Genomic DNA, 16,543 nt, shown 5'->3' on the forward strand with positions numbered 1-16,543 from the left:
AGTAGTCAAAGCCCACAAACAACCCTAACCCAGAGTAGACATTGCTGGAAGAAAGGGAAGGGCATGTAGTGGCTTTGTGAGAGAACAAATCTTAATGATAACAACATGATCACTTGCTTGGGCTGCCCTCAGAAAGTACAGGACTTCCTCGTTTTATTGTACTTTGCAGATGTTATGCTTTTTATAAACTGAAGGCTTGTGGCAACGCTACGATAAGCATGTCAGTCGCATCATTTATCCAACAGTGTGTGTTCACTTCGTGTCTCTGTGTAGCATTTTGGTTATTCTCACAATATCCCAGATGTTTTCATTATTATCATGTCTGTGATAGTGATCTCTCATCCGTGATCTTTCATGTGACTATTGTCATTGTTTGGGGTCCCTACGAACTGCACCCATATAAGACAGAAAACTTAATCAATAAATGTGTGTGCTTTGACTGCTCCATGGACTAGACATTCCCCTTCTCTCTCCCTCTCTTCAGGACTCTCTAATCCCTGAGAAACAATAATACTACAATTAGGCCACTTAATAGCCCTACACTGGCCTTTAAGTGTTGACATGAAGGGAGGAGTCATGCATCTCTTACTTGAAATCAAAAGCTAGGGATGATTAAGTTTACTGAGGATGATATGTCGAAAACCAAGATAGGCCAAAAGCCATTCATCATGTGCCAAACAGCTAGAGAGTTGTAAAGGCAAAGCAAAAGTACTTGAAGGAAATATAAAATGCTATTCCAGTGAACACATGAATGATAAAATGTGAAACAGCCTTATTGCTGATAGGGAAGAAGTTTTAATGCTCTAGATACAAGATCAAACTAGAAACGTTTCCTGAAGCCAAAGCCTAATCCTGAGCAAGGTCCTAATTCTTCAGTTCTGTGAAGACTGCCAGAGGTAAGGAAGCTGCAGAATGAAAGCTGGAAGCTAGCAGAATTTGGTCCCTGAGGTTTAAGGAAAGAAGCCCTCTCCGTAACATAAAGATCCAAGGTGAAGCAGCAAGTGCTCATGTAGAAGCTGCAGCAAGTTATGTAGAAGATCTAGCTAAGATCATGGATGAAGGTGTTACACTAAATAACAGATTTTCCATGTAGACAAAACAGCCATCTGTTGGACTTCCATAGTTAGAGAGGAGAAGTCAATGCCTGGGTTCAAAGCTTCAAAGGATAGGCTGATTTTTAGGAGCTAATGCCGCTGGTGACTTTGAGTTGAAGCCAATGCTCACTGACCATTCTAAAAACCCTCAGGCCCTTAAGAATTATGCTAAATGTACCTTGCCTGTGTCTATAAATGGAACAACAAAGACTGATGACAGAAGTATGTTTGCAGCATGGTTTACTGAATATTTTAAGTCCACTGTTGAGATCTAGTGCTCAGAAAAATAGATTTCTTTCAAAATATTACTGCTCATTGACATTATACCTAAACAACCAAGAGCTGTAATGGAGATGGACACGAGATGAATGGAGTTTTCCTACCTGCTGACCACAGCAGCCATTCTGCAGCCCATGGCTGAAGGAGTAATTTTGACTTTCAAGTTTCATTATTTAAGAAATACATTTTGTAAGGCCAGTTCCCAGACAGTAATTCCTCTGATGGATCTGAACAAAGTAAGTTGAAAACTGCTGGAAAGAATTCATCATTCTACATATCATTAAGAACATTCATGATTCATGGGAAGAGGTTAAAATATCAACATTAACAGGAGTTTGGTAGAAGTTAATTCCAACCCTCATGGCTGACTGAGAGGTTCAAGACTTCAGCGGAGGAAATAACTGCAGATGTGGTAGAAATAGCAAGAGAACTACAGTTAGAAGTGGAGCCTGAGATATCACTTAATTGCTACAATCTTATCATGAAACTTGAACAGATGAGGAGTTGCTTCTTGTGAATGAGCAGAGAAAGTGATTTTTTTGAGGTGGAGTCTCTTCCTGGTGAAGACGACATGAGCATTGTGACAATGACCACAAAGGATTTAGAATATTACATAAACTTAGTTGACAAAGTAGCAGCAGTATCTGGGAGGACTGACTCCAATTTTGCAAGCAGTTCAGAGGGTAAAATGTTAAGAAATAGCATTGCATGCTAGAAAAATCTTTTGTGAAAGAGTCGATCAATACAGCAATTTTATTGTTGCCTCAGCCTAAGAAATAGCCACAGCCACCCCAGCCTTCAGCAACCACCACCCTGAGCAGTCAGCAGCCATCAACCTTGAGGCAAGACCCTCCACCAGCAAAAAGATTACGACTTATTGAAGGTCAGATAATCTTTAGCATTTTTTATCAATAAACCATTTTTTAAAGTATGACTTTTCTCAGACATAATTCTATTTCACACTTAATAGACTACCTCATAGTATAAACACAACTTTTAGACTCACTAAGAAATCAAAAAATTCATATGACTCATCTGTTGTGATATTTGTTTTATTGCAGTGTTCTGGAACTGAACCTGCAATATCCTGGAGGAATGTGTATAACACCAAATGGGCGGCTTAATACAACAGAAGTTTTTGGAGTTCTATTCTAGAGGATGGAAGTCAAAAATCAAGGTGTTGGCAGGTCCATGCTCCCTCTGAATCCTGTAGGGTAGAATCCTTCGTTGCGTCTTACAGCTTCTGGAGCCGCAGGCTTTCCTTGGCGTGTGGCAGCGGAACTCCAATTTGTTCTGTCCCTGTCCTCGCATGGCCATCTTCCCTCTGGGTCTATGTCCTCATATGCTGTTCTCCTCTCTGTGCATGTTTCTGTTCAAAGTTTTCCCTTTTTATGACACCTGTCACATTGGATTAGGGCCTACCTTAATGACCTCATCTTAACTTGATTGCATCTGCAAAGACTGTATTTCCAAATAAGATCACATCCACAGGGACTGGGGGTTAAGACTTCAACATATCTGGGGGAGACACTTCAACCTACAACAGAGCCCCTTTGAAAATGTCAAGCGTCAGGTGCTCACAGCGCACGGCCCAGCTGTTGGTGCTCAGCCTTGCTCAGCACACAGTGGAGGCTCTGCCTCAATCTCACTCTTCACCGGAACAGCTAAGCCAGGTAGTGAATAAGGGCTACATTTGTGCCACCACAACCAATACTGAAAGAAAAATTGTGGTGTCCAGCACATATGCCAGCCTAGACCTCACAGACCACAGCACATAGAATCTGACAAAGTAAAGTTAGAATAAATCCAATGTCTCCTTTACTTTTTTATTTTTTGAGCATTTTTAAATACAATTGATAAGTTTCCTGACTGTACCCTCCTCATCTTGCATTGCTGAATAAGGGGTGAACCTCTCTAAGGCATACAGCAGAAAACCATTGAGCTTACGACTAGAAACAGGAAATACATGTAAAAGCAGCCAGTCTGAAAAATCAAGAGAAATTTTACAAAAGAGATTTACTGCCAAGAAACCAGGGAAACTTTCAGAACACTCACTCTCCTTTTCATATTGGTAACAAGATTCAGTTGTACAAATACTTCCGTGAAACTAGCCATGAAGTTTGTATGTGAATGAATATATGTATTCTATGTGTTTATATATTTCATTTCATACATGTGATATATATATATACACATATATATACATATATATGTATATATCACAATGAATATTGCAGAAAATTAAAGCAAAGAGTAAGAGGAGTTAACCACATTTTCCCTGAATGCAGCGAGGAAAGCTGAAAAGGAGAAGACAGGCAGGCACAGTGGCTCACACCTGTAATCCCAACACATTGAGAGGCTGAGACAACAGAATCACTTGAGCCCAGGAGCTCGAGACCAGCCTGGGCAACATGGCAAAACCCCATCTCTACAAAAAAATATAAAAATTAGCTGGGCATGGTGGTGTGGCCTGTAGTCACAACTAGGCAGGAGACTGAAGTGGGAGGATCACCTGAGCCTGGGAGGCTGAGGCTTCAGTGAGTGGTGATGGCACCCCTGCACTCCAGCCTGGATGACAGAATGAGATCCTGTCTCCAAAAAGGAAAAAGGAAAGACATATGTAACACATCATCAGGATTCAAAATACATGTAACAAAAATTCCAGAAGGGTAAACAAATAAGCCCATACCTAGCCATCACTAGGGAAACTTCTGTGTTTCAGGGATAGAGAGAAACACTCAGATTCCAGAAATAAAATTGAAAATATAATACCCGCAAAAGAAGTAAATTTATTGGCACCACATTGATTCTATACAACACTAAATGGTATAAGGTAGCATTTCTATTGCACCAAGCTAATATTCACACCTAGAGGCTCCAGATACACATTAAAGGATAAGCAAAGACACAAAAATTGTACCATTTAAGTACGCTTCCCAGGCAATTCATGAGCAAATTTTTAAAAAGGAGAATGATGAATTCCAAAAGAAATTTCAATAAGATAGGATATTGGTAAAAAGAAAAAACAACAATAAAAATAACGTACACATAAAAATTTGGCGATGTAATCATAATTTATTAATAATCTCTCTAAACTCCTAGAACATATCAATAAAACCAGAAAATGTGAGACAGTAAGAAAAGGTAGGCTAGACTTAACATTACAGAGAAGATGAGTAGACTGACTATATAGAGTTTGACTCTAAAATTGAGAAAATAGGTTTAAATATCTGTTGTGTGCATATGTATAACATACATGCACACATATAAAATGAAATTCCTCATTGGAAAAAATATGAAGTTTAATTTCCAAATTATTAGAATGACTAAAACGGCTGAATTTATCTCTTCCATATAGCAAGTGAGAGGGAAGGAAAAGGCAAGGAATGCATTTGTCTCTTCCACCAGAAATAAGCCCCCTCACGTTTGGATCAGGTCATTTTATTCATTGCTTTCTCCACATCCTCATCACTGGGCATCATGAAATCAATGAAAAAGGCAGTGAAAGAATGATGATGAAAGCAAATCGAATGCATCATTTATCTCAATACATGTGGTTTAATCTTCTTGTTGAAAGACAAAGTCTCTGATATAAACGTCATGCACATGTACCCTAGAACTTAAAGTATAATAAAAAAAAAAAAGAAAGACAAAGTCTCCTAGACAAGATCAAAAGCAACAAATCCTATATTTATAAAAAACATGTCTCAAGTAAGATGACATAGTATTATGCACACACACACACAAATTACGGGAAAATGCAAACAAAAAATGGCAGAAATAATATTTAAAGAAAATATAATTTATGAAAAAAATTGTTAAACAGGTCTACAAAATAATCGTTTTATTTTGGCACTAGGCACAGTCCACAATGAAGCCAAGATATTAAGAAGCAAAGTGGGCCAGGAGAAGTTAGAGCAAAAATATCTCTTTCACTGAGAGAATAGGAAAAAGAAGTAGAAAAGCTGGGAACAACAGGTAAAGTTTAGGCTAGGACTTAGACTTCTCCTACATTGTAATCCTTCTGGTTTGCCACATATGCATGCTGTGAGGACGTTGATGAGGCATGTACAGCACAATTATTTTCCATTGTTTGCCTTTAGGCACCGACTCATTGGTCACTCATCTGCTGAATGTGTCATCTCAGGCCATACTGCCCATTGGAGCACAAAGCCGCCAATTTGTCAACGTGAGTTGCAGTCTCTTTCCCCATTCACCCCACCGTTAAATCCTAGAGTTATCCTCCTAGAATCACAAAGAATGAATCTCATCCCTCTTGGACATGGTATCCTTCTGATATTTGAAGAATCCAGTCATATCCTTAAAATGGCTCACAGCATTCCAAACTTCCACCTTCACCTAGAAATGCGCTTTTGTTTTTTTCTTATCTCAAGGTGTAATTATTTTAAACTAGTCTTGAGCTCATTTAAACAGCCCCCAATTTCCTCCTCTGTTGGTTGAACACCTCCCAGTTTGAAGAGCATTTTCTTCAGTGAAGTCAACAAATACAAAGTCAGTGAAAGAAACCCTATATCCTCTCTGCAAGCTCTTAGTATCACATCGGATATTCAAGCCATGCGGCTCTTTCTTCCTTCTTCTTCTTTGTCTAAACAGGATCATGCCATCTTCCCTGTGAGTTGTTTGGAAGATGAGCTTTCTATATTTTGGGGAGCAAAGGAAATGAGCAATTGCAGGCTAAAAAGGAATATAAACTGTGTATAATCCTGCATTTGGTGATGGTGTGAGGAAATCAGCAATTTCAAACCCAGTTGGTGGGAGGATAAGTAGGAACCAACTTTGTAGAAGGTCAATATACTGGCTGGGCACTGCCCTACAGTAGAGTAGGACACAGTATTCAGTTCTTCCACGATCAGACGAGATTGGGCGCATTCAGGGTGGTATGGCTGTAGATCAGTATCCAGTTCTTTTTATTACTTCTGAATCTGTAAGTATCTTGTTTATTATATGTAATATTGTATATTTGTGCTTTGTCTCTATTAGTTCTGTCAGAGTTTTTTGTCTTATTATTTAATAAAGATGCTATACTGAGCCACGTGTGGTGAGTCAAACTTGTAATCCCAGCACTTTGGGAGGACTAGGTGAGCAGATGGCTTGAGCCCAGGAGTTCGAGACCAGCTTGTACAACATGGTGAAACCCTGTCACTCCAAAAAATACAAAAACCAAACGGGCATGGTGGCAAACGCCTATAGTCCCAACTACTCGGGAGACTGAGAGGTGGGAGGATTGCTTGAGCCAGAGAGGTTGAGGCTACAATGAGCCATGATCGGGCCACTGCACTCCAGCCTGGGCATCAGAGCACGACACTGTCTCAAAAAAAATGCTATGCTATATGCTTTATTAATTTAATATCCAATACCACAAAGGCAAATGCCTTGTATAGAGAGAGAACTAAATTAATAATGGTGAGATAACATAGTCAAATTCTCATTTAGCAGGAGAAATAAAACATAGACTATAGGCTAGGCACAGTGGCTCTTGCCTGTAATCCCAGTACATTGGGAGTTTGAGGCGGGCAGATCACTTGAGGTCAGGAGCTCAAGACCAGCCTGGCCAATATGGCGAAACTCCATCTCTACTAAAAATACAAAAGTTAGCCATGTGTGGTGCTGCATGCCTCTAATCCCAGCTACTCAGGAGTCTGAGGCAGGAAACTCGCTTCAACTTGGGGGATGGGGGTTGCAGTGAGCCGAGATCATGCCACTGCACTCCAGGTTGGGGAACAGAGTGAGACTCTGTTCAAAAAACAAAAAACAAACTAACAAAACAGTGGGCTCTAGTAATATGTGGACACATTTAGTGAAATAAGGCTAACTGAGTAGACCAGAACTCATAATATTTTACAACTGTAAGAACATGTCTGTACATTAGCAAATATTAGATGAGAATAATATTGTCAATATTTACTTCTGCTAATTTGGAATTTTAAAAAAACTGTTGGCAAAATTTACTATAAAGTGTAATTATTAGAAACCAGGCTGGGCGTGGTGGCTCACGCTTATAATCCCAGCACTTTGAAAGTCCAAGGCAGGGAGATTGTTTGAGGCCGGGAGTTCAAGACTAACCTGCCCAACATGGCCAAATCCCATCTCTGCTAAAAATAGAAAAATAAACCAGACACAGTGGTGCATGCCTGTGACCCCAGCTACTCGGGAGGTTGAGGTGGGAGGATTGCTGGACCTGGGAAGTGGAGGCTGCAGTGAGCCGTGATGGTGCACTGCACTCCAGCCTGGGTGACAGCAAGACTCTGTCCCAAGGTTTTGTTTTGGTTAACTTGCTGTCTCTTTTGCCAGGAATTCCTTGTGGGCTACCCCCAACCATCGCCAATGGAGATTTCATTAGCACCAACAGAGAGTATTTTCACTACGGATCTGTGGTGACCTACCGCTGCAATCTTGGAAGCGGAGGGACAAACGTGTTTGAGCTCGTGGGTGAGCCCTCCATATACTGCACCAGCAAAGATGATCAAGTGGGCATCTGGAGCGGCCCGGCCCCTCAGTGCATTATACCTAACAAATGTATGCCTCCAAATGTGGAAAATGGAATATTGGTATCTGTCAACAGAAGCTTATTTTCCTTAAATGAAGTTGTGGAGTTTAGGTGTCAGCCTGGCTTTGTCATGAAAGGACCCCGCCGTGTGCAATGCCAGGTCCTGAACAAATGGGAGCCAGAGTTACCAAGCTGCTCCAGGGGTGAGTCTGACCGAGGCCTAGAAGGGCCCTGCAAATGACACGATTTGCTGTTGGATCAGGAGATCAGTATTTGTTCACGGGGAGGGATGTGTGGTGAGGAGGGTGGGAAAGTAAGTTTTGGGGGAAGAAGCATGAAATTAAGAATCAGGGGTGTGCATGCACCCATGCATTTGTGTCTTCATTTTGAAAAGCAAGACCTTAATTAGCCAAGAAAAAAGCTATTTTGGACTGATCTATTAATCAATTCTCAGGGCAAAGTAAAAGCTGCAATCTCTCTCAATTATATTGAAAAATTATATGGACTTTATGGTCAACTGTGCACTAAGCACTTTATATGCATTTTCTCATTCATTATTTACAACAATAGTTTGAAATTGTGCTGTTGTATTATCCATTTCATAGTGATATCAGCTTGGTCTTTCAGAGGTTAAATAAATTAGCCAAGTCACATATTCTAAGTGAGACACCCAGGATTTTAAAAGGCAGGTGTGTTAGACCCCAGAGTCTGAATGTTTTGTCTCTTGCCATACTTCTATCAGCATCCATTGGTGAAAGAAAGAGACTGGCTTACAAAGACAGAAATCATAGCCTCATAATAGAGACAAAGACCTTAGAGTTTGTCTACAATGGTCTGCCTCCCACATTTTATTTTTTATTTTATTTTATTTAAAAACTATTTATTAGAGTTGAGGTCCTACTCTGTTGCCTAGGCTGAAGTACAGTGATACAATCATGGCTCACTGCAGCCTCAAACTCCTAGGCTCAAGCCATCCACATCCTACATTTTATCCCTAGGAGTCTAAGTCAAGAGTGAAAGTAACTTGTTCAAAGCCGGTTAAATGTTTCTAAATTCATCTTTAATGAAGTATAGATTAGGTTGATGTTAAAATGGGTTCTGATGCCCTAAGCATGAACGAACAGGACTATAAATAAAGGCAGATGTTGAGTCAAATACTCTCCAAATAATATGCCCTCTCGTGACAAAGGACTGCTTTATTTAAGGGCTTGTGTTTTTGATGGCTCATCTTGTCTACTGATGCCACAATAGCTGGCTTAGCAGCTGAATGGGAGGTGTTATGGCTGATACATAGGGACAGAGAAAGAGCTTACAATTCTTCTACCAACCCATGTTAGCCTTGTGCAACCACTGAGCTGGGAAGACGAACAGATAAAGGGATATAAAGATGGATGTGTTGAGGCAGGAGATGGGCAGGGCTTGTGTTCTGGTCACAATCCTGCTGACCAAAACAGGCTCTGGCCCAGACAGGATGAAGTGAAAAAACAGCAGGAACCAGCAGATGGCAATGAAAGCAATTGCTAGGTGCCCTCATAGTCCCATCAGCACCATGACAGTTTACAAATGCCATGGCAACGACCTAGAAGTTACCGCCCTTTTCCTGGAAAGTTCTAAATAACTCGCCCCTCAATCTGCATTGATCCATTCCTTAATTTACATGTAACTGAAACGGGTTTACAGGAGTATAAATACAGTTGCCTGCCAGCAGCCCTTATGTTGCTGACTCTGGGTGCACTGTCTGTGAGTTAGCCCTGCTCTGCAAGTGGCAGTGCCCTTCACTAAAAGATTGCTGTCTGGCACCACTGGCTCATCCCTGAATTCTTTCCTGGGTGAGGTAAGAACCCTTCCAGAGTAAGTCCCAATTTGGGGGCTTGCCCGTCCAGAAACAGTATGACTGTACTTTAGTCATTGGTGTGCAATCAGAGAAATTGGGGGAAATCTGTAGAACAGACTTGGTCTCAGGTGACAGTCTCATTGCCTGAATAACAATGGTACAAATCGGGATTACCTTCCTAGGAAATATGTAGATGGAGAATCCACCAATACTAATAACTCCACATTGGAGAGCCAGAGCTAGGATAAAATACCTCATGCCCTGTAGATTTACAAGTGAATTTGGGGCCTTGTGCTAGGGAGAATTGGGTTCTATTTCTCTACCTCTGACTAGCTATGAGGCCTTCAGGAAGCATAGGAAATTCCCCCATAAGTAACAAGTGCTCTGGAACTGTCCTTTCCACAGTGTGTCAGTCGCCTCCAGAAATCCTGCATGGTGAGCATACCCCAAGCCATCAGGACAACTTTTCACCCGGGCAGGAAGTGTTCTACAGCTGTGAGCCCGGCTATGACCTCAGAGGGGCTGCGTCTCTGCACTGCACGCCCCAGGGAGACTGGAGCCCTGAAGCCCCCAGATGTGCAGGTGCCTCAACTCTCTAGCTTCCAGATTGCTCTCTTTACCCTGCACATGGAGGTCTTACTCCTATTTTTTCTTTTTTCTTTTTTTCTTCTTCTAGTGAAATCCTGTGATGACTTATTGGGCCAACTCCCTCATGGCCGTGTGCTATTTCCACTTAATCTCCAGCTTGGAGCAAAGGTGTCCTTTGTCTGTGATGAAGGGTGAGTGTGACCCAGAATTAAGATCAGGGACTTAGCACTGGAGAGTGACTCTTGAGCTCAAGGATCAATCCAAAAAGAGGGCTGACCTAGGAAAAGAACCCAGGGAGATTAACTTCTGGAAGTGTAGTTTTAAAATAAGGGTAGGGACTAAGTGACACTACTATCAAGAGATAAAGAGATGAAGAAAAAATGGCACATATAACTCAGTGTCAAGTATAAACAGAAATACAATCACCAGTCCAGAAAAGGGGACTGGCCTAGTGGAAAAGAAGTACTAGAGGAGACTAATATCTGAAACAATGATTGGAAAGTGTGGTATGAACCAGCTGGATCCATGAACAGAAGTTTAAAAAGCAAAAAGCTCAACTCATTTGATTTCTCACTTATAGAGGCTTAGAAGTAAAATCATTTTGGAAAATGTGCAGCTTCCAGTAAGGGACAAAGAAAAAACAATGGCAGGAATACAATAGATCTTGAAAAAAAAAGTATATATATACACATATGGAACATTAGATGTATGAATAAATAATTTGCAGACATGAAGAGATAAATAACTATTCTAGGGGGTTGTTAAGAAAAGTTTGATATATAAGAGAGAGTTGTGTATAAGATAAAATAGCATGCAAAGAGTATTTCAAAAAACTTTTAAACAAATAAATAGTGGAATTTGGAATAGGAATGAAAGAGTAAGTGGAAATATTCTAAAATCCAATTACGTGTGATTGACAACTTCGCCAGCTGTTATTGCTTTGTCCTCACTGAAAGCTACACTTTTTCCAAAAAGATTTTGCTTCTGAGCCCCTGTCAATGAGAAACTAAGTGAGTTGAGTATTTTCACCTGTGCTTTAGCTTGAGCAGTAAAATGTTAATTAACTTAGGAATTCTCAGGGAGGAGGTTGAGATCTGTCAATGAAGGGAAGAGAAAAATGGTGCATTCACCCAGCCACTACTGCTTTGTTCTTTAGGTTTCGCTTAAAGGGCAGCTCCGTTAGCCATTGTGTCTTGGTTGGAAGGAGAAGCCTTTGGAATAACAGTGTTCCTGTGTGTGAACGTGAGTAGATGGAATACTTGTTCAGTCTGGATCTTTCTCTTTGTTTTTTTTTTTCTTAATGTGGTTTGCCCTATGGGATTATCTACTGTTGGTCCTGTTTATGCCTACTTTTGATAGAAATAGTTCTTTGTTGGAATAGATACAAGCAACGTTTTGGGGAAAAATAAACCTGAGAATCATGTGTTTGGGGTACCCTCCTATAAATATTTATGAGGAGAGTCTGTGCTATAAATAGAGAGAAATGCTTCATAGAAATAAATATATGGCAAGATGCTAGGCTAAATTTTTCTCTTCTTTCCTGTCAAAAGTAATAGTCATACTTCAACTTTTCAGTTCTTCCCTCAATCATCCATTTAGTCACATACTCATTCTTTCAACAGAAAATTATTTGAGTACCTACTATGTGCCAAGCAATCTTCTGGGAACTGGGAATATACCTATAAACAAGACAGATAAGTCCATGTTTAGATTTTTGTGCAAGGATAAAGGCAAAAATCAAAGACATGAATAGAAATGTTCAAATGATACTAAGTGTTATTAAGAAAATGCTCTTAATTGAGTCAGTGCTCTCAATTGAGAAAGTAGCTGAGGACCCAAAAGGCAAGTGTAGTCAAGCAAACCTCTGGATGTAGCTGAGGGTTCAAACTGGGAGGCTGTTGCAGCAATCTCATCAGAGATGTTGGCCCAGGAAAGCAATTGGGAAAGATGATGATGAGAAGTGATCAAATTCTGGATATATTTTGAAGGTGCAGATGACAGAATTTGGTGATGGTGCTTAGATAGAGGATGTGAAAGAAAGAGAAGAATCATAAACAGTTTCCAGGTTTTTGGCCAAGCAACCACCAGGGTAGAATTTGCCTTAGCTGAAATGCAGGGGACTGCGTGAAGTTTGGGAAGAGGGAAATCGAAAGTTATGCTTGGGATATAATTTTAGTGTTCCTCTTAGATATCCAGATGGATATGTTAGAGAGTCCCAGGCTGCCCATAGATGTGTAGAAGCCCTCATTGTATCTGCTATGCTTGAAATCAGGACTGAAAGAGATCTTCACCTAGGGAGTGAGTGCTGCTAGAGAACAGATGCATGGACTGAGCCTGGATGTCCAGGATTAACAGTTGAAAAGGTGAGAAGGAATCAGCAAAGGGGATTATAATGAAGCAGCCACTGCAATAAGAGAAAACACAGGAGAGTGAGGTGCCCTGGAAGCCAAGGGTGTAAATTCCTTTAAAGGACTAGATTAATCAACTGTGTCAAATTCTATAGGGAGGTCAAATTAGGTGAGAACAGAAAATTGATCTTTGGGTTTAGCAACTTGCAGGTAACAAGTGGCAGTTTCAGTGGAGTACTGGCAAACACTGATTGAAATGAATTCTAGGGAGAATGAACAGAGGAACTGTAACAGATCATAGACAGTATTTTAGAGGAGTTTTCATGTAAAGAGAGTAGAAATAGGACTATAGCTGGAGAGGGAAATGGCAGCAAGGGGGTTGCTTTTGATTTTTAAGAGGGTAGAAAATAGTGCGTTAAAGACAGAAACACTACTATGTCCAATCTATCCATTTACTTCTTCACTAAATCAATCAGGATATTGGTTCCCCTTCTGATCATAGCTATTAAAAATACATGTTTACAATAGAATTTAGCTCAAATGAATACTTTGCCTTAAATTATTTCAATGTCTTGTACTGATTTATATGATGAAACTTGATAATTTCATCTTACATTGTTGGAAGTCAGCTATTTGACAATCTTAACTTCCCTGGAATAGTTAAGAAGTATGAAAGAAAAGAAAGAGAAAATACCCTCATGAACCCAACATATATCTGAAATTGCTTACTAAAGTGTAAACATTGGTTAAGCTATTTTAACCTTTGATTAGTTTATCTATAGTTCTTTTAAACTGTAATATCCTCTTTCCAAATTCAAAGCAAATTAGAAAGGGGAAGGATGTCCCCAAATAGAGGCATTCCAAGGAATAAATGTGTTTGTTTAATGGAAAAAAAAAAAAAAACCTTTAAAAACCAATGAGTATCTCAAAAAACCGTAACGTTCTTGAGCCTTTTGAAACACATACAGGAGTACATAGTATATTTTATTTCATTTGACAGCATTACTGTAATCTTTCATCTTTATTTTGAAAATCATAACCTGGCATCATCAAGAAAAATTAAATCACTGATATACAAATAATAAATGCATAATATATTTTAGAAAGATGTCTCTAGGATGAAGATTCTTGATGTCAAAGATCATATTTATCTTGTGCTTAAAACAGTACTTGACATACATCAGATATTTTTAAAAAATGCTTGTTGAATTAATGGATGATTCCCCTTTAATGTGACTATGAAGATTTTTATTTACTTTAAAGGAATATACCCTTTATTATTCAGAAATATTAACTATCTGAAAAATTTAGGATGCTTAATTTGGCAATGGTTTTTGTAATAAACATTGATTTAGTTGTCGTTTCATTTAGCTCCATCTTAGCAGAGGTCTAATACATTTATTTTGCAGTTTCTACTTTCCTTAAGAAAAAAAGTACGCTTAATTGGCAACACAGTCACAGTATGACAACTGTAGAATCACCTTGGATTACAATTTAAAATTTTTTATGGAATTGAGAGCTCTTGTTTTCTTTCTAGATATCTTTTGTCCAAATCCTCCAGCTATCCTTAATGGGAGACACACCGGAACTCTCCTTGGGGATATTCCCTATGGAAAAGAAATATCTTACACATGTGACCCCCACCCAGACAGAGGGATGGCCTTCAAACTCATTGGGGAGAACACCATTCGCTGCACAAGTGACCCTCAAGGGAATGGGGTTTGGAGCAGCCCCGCCCCTCGCTGTGAACTTTCTGTTCATGCTGGTCAGTATCTGTTTCCACATATCCTAAATGGGTTCAGAATATCTGGACCCAATCCCTCATGTTTCTGTAATAAGACTATGGTATGTTTTTGTGAGCTTAACTTTGTCATAAGTGGAAATGACAAAATTACATACCATAGCTAAAACAGATGGGTTTCAGCAGTGCCAAGGTATGTTTAAATCTATAAGATGAGAACTATTCTTGCTGGTGGAGTGGAAGAGGGTGGGGTAATGGGACTGAGGGGAGGGTTGGAGGGAAGGTAGTAAGGCACAGTTACGTCATTCAGGAAGAAAAATATATTCACTGGAGAAGACATGAAAACAATTGCCTATGAACACTAACCAGTATCTGTATAATTGACAGACACTCTCCATAAGTTCATGAGGGGTACATGGGCATGCAAAGTTCAAAATTGAAAATGTGGATATTATTTAGCTAAGGTTTTAAACTAGTGTTCTGCTGCATGGGCTAAGTAACCAAAAAGACTCTCTTCGTCTTGACTTAACGTTTGTCCACTTGTCAGCTTGCCTCCAGGTCGTCTCAATCTTTGTACTTGAACTATTCCTCTCAGGGTAAGAAGCAAGGAAACAGTAGCCCAAAGAAAAGAGTAGGAAAAGGAAGAGTCTGTTTCTTCCTAAAGAGGGGGAGAAGTCGCCTGATCCTTTAGGGCAAACATTAGGTCTTTTCCAGAACAGAAGCTGTAGTAGATTAGGGATGTGGCACCAGCCTTGGAATATTCCATTATCCACAGGGAAGCCCTGAGAGAGAAGAGCAAGCCAAGGTGAAAAGGCTAAACCTGGCATTTAACCTTTCTTTTACCTTTACCCTCCAACTGAGTGCTACTCATCAGAATCCAGTAAATTTTTTAATGCAAATGCCTAGACCCCAGTGAAGGCTTAATGAATGAACAGATGGAGGAAGACTTCTCCACAAGGAAGGGAGTGGAGTTCAGACTCTATTTGAAAATATGCAACACATGGCTGGGCACAGTAGCTCACACCTATAATCCCAGCACTTTTGGAGGCTGAGGTGGGAGGATTGTTTGAGGCCAGGAGTTCAAGACCAACCTGGTGAACACAGCAAGATCCTGTCTCTATAAAAAATAAAATTTAAAAATTGTAAAAATTGTACACGTATGTTCATTGCGGCACTATTCACAATAGCAAAGACTTGGAATCAACCCAATGTCCATCTGTGACAGACTGGATAAGAAAATGGGGCACATATACACCATGGAATACTATGCAGCCATCAAAAAGGATGAGTTTGCGTCCTTTGTAGGGACATGGATGCAGCTGGAACCATCATTCTTAGCAACTATCACAAGAACAGAAACCAAACACCGCATGTTCTCACTCATAGGTGGGAACTGAACAATGAGATCACTTGGACTCGGGAAGGGGAACATCACACACTGGGGCCTATCATGGGAGGGGGGAGGAGGAGGGATTGCATTGGGGAGTTATACATGATATAAACGTTATGCACATGTACCCTAGAACTTAAAGTATAATAAAAAAAAAAAAAAAAAAAAAAAAAAGACTAGAAAAAAAAAAAAAAAAAAATTGTAAAACAAAAAGTAAAAATATGCAGCATACAATATACTCTCTCAGAAAGAAGACATAGCTTCTTACAGGAAGCTGATGGCTTAGTCTGTTTTGTTCTGGTTCTTTTTTTGTTTTGTTTTGTTTTTGTGTGTGTATTGTGTATGTGCTTTTTTTTTTTTTTTTTTTTTTTTTGAGAGAGGTTCTTGCTCTTTTGCCCAGGCTAGAGTAGAGTGGTGCAATTATAATTTACTGCAGCCTCGACCTCCCTGGCTCAAGCAAGCTTCCCATCTCAGCCTCCCAAATAGCTGGGACCACAGATGCATGCCACCATGCCCAGCTAATTCTTGTATTTTATGTAGACCGGTTTTCGTCATGTTGCCCAGGCTGGTCTTGAACTCCTGGGCTAAAGCAATCCACCTGCCTTGGCCTCCCAAAGTGGTGGGACTACAAGGCGTGAGCCACCATGCCTAGCCTATTTTGTTCTATCTTTAAATGCGTGGTTTAGCATCAGAAGAAGAACACTGTATTAGTTTCCTAGGGCTGCTGTAACAAATTACCACAAACTAGGGGGCTTAAAACA

The 16,543-nt window shown here is 40.0% G+C and overlaps 1 protein-coding gene across 3 annotated transcripts in view; it reads left to right on the top strand.

Moving 5' to 3' along the window:
• The window catches only part of LOC117075393 (complement receptor type 1), a 221,972-nt gene that overhangs the window by 27,554 nt on the left and 177,875 nt on the right, over positions 1–16,543 (top strand). For all 3 annotated transcript variants that reach the window (XM_033197702.1, XM_033197703.1, XM_033197705.1), the window contains exons 11-16: positions 5,477–5,562; positions 7,686–8,084; positions 10,121–10,297; positions 10,392–10,494; positions 11,460–11,545; positions 14,189–14,416. In XM_033197702.1, coding sequence (XP_033053593.1) covers positions 5,477–5,562; positions 7,686–8,084; positions 10,121–10,297; positions 10,392–10,494; positions 11,460–11,545; positions 14,189–14,416 — 1,079 coding nt within the window. The remainder of the gene's footprint in view (positions 1–5,476; positions 5,563–7,685; positions 8,085–10,120; positions 10,298–10,391; positions 10,495–11,459; positions 11,546–14,188; positions 14,417–16,543) is intronic.

Source organism: Trachypithecus francoisi, unplaced genomic scaffold, assembly GCF_009764315.1.
Source record: "Trachypithecus francoisi isolate TF-2019V2 unplaced genomic scaffold, Tfra_2.0 Lachesis_group5, whole genome shotgun sequence".
In the NCBI taxonomy this organism is placed as follows: Eukaryota; Metazoa; Chordata; class Mammalia; order Primates; family Cercopithecidae; genus Trachypithecus; species Trachypithecus francoisi.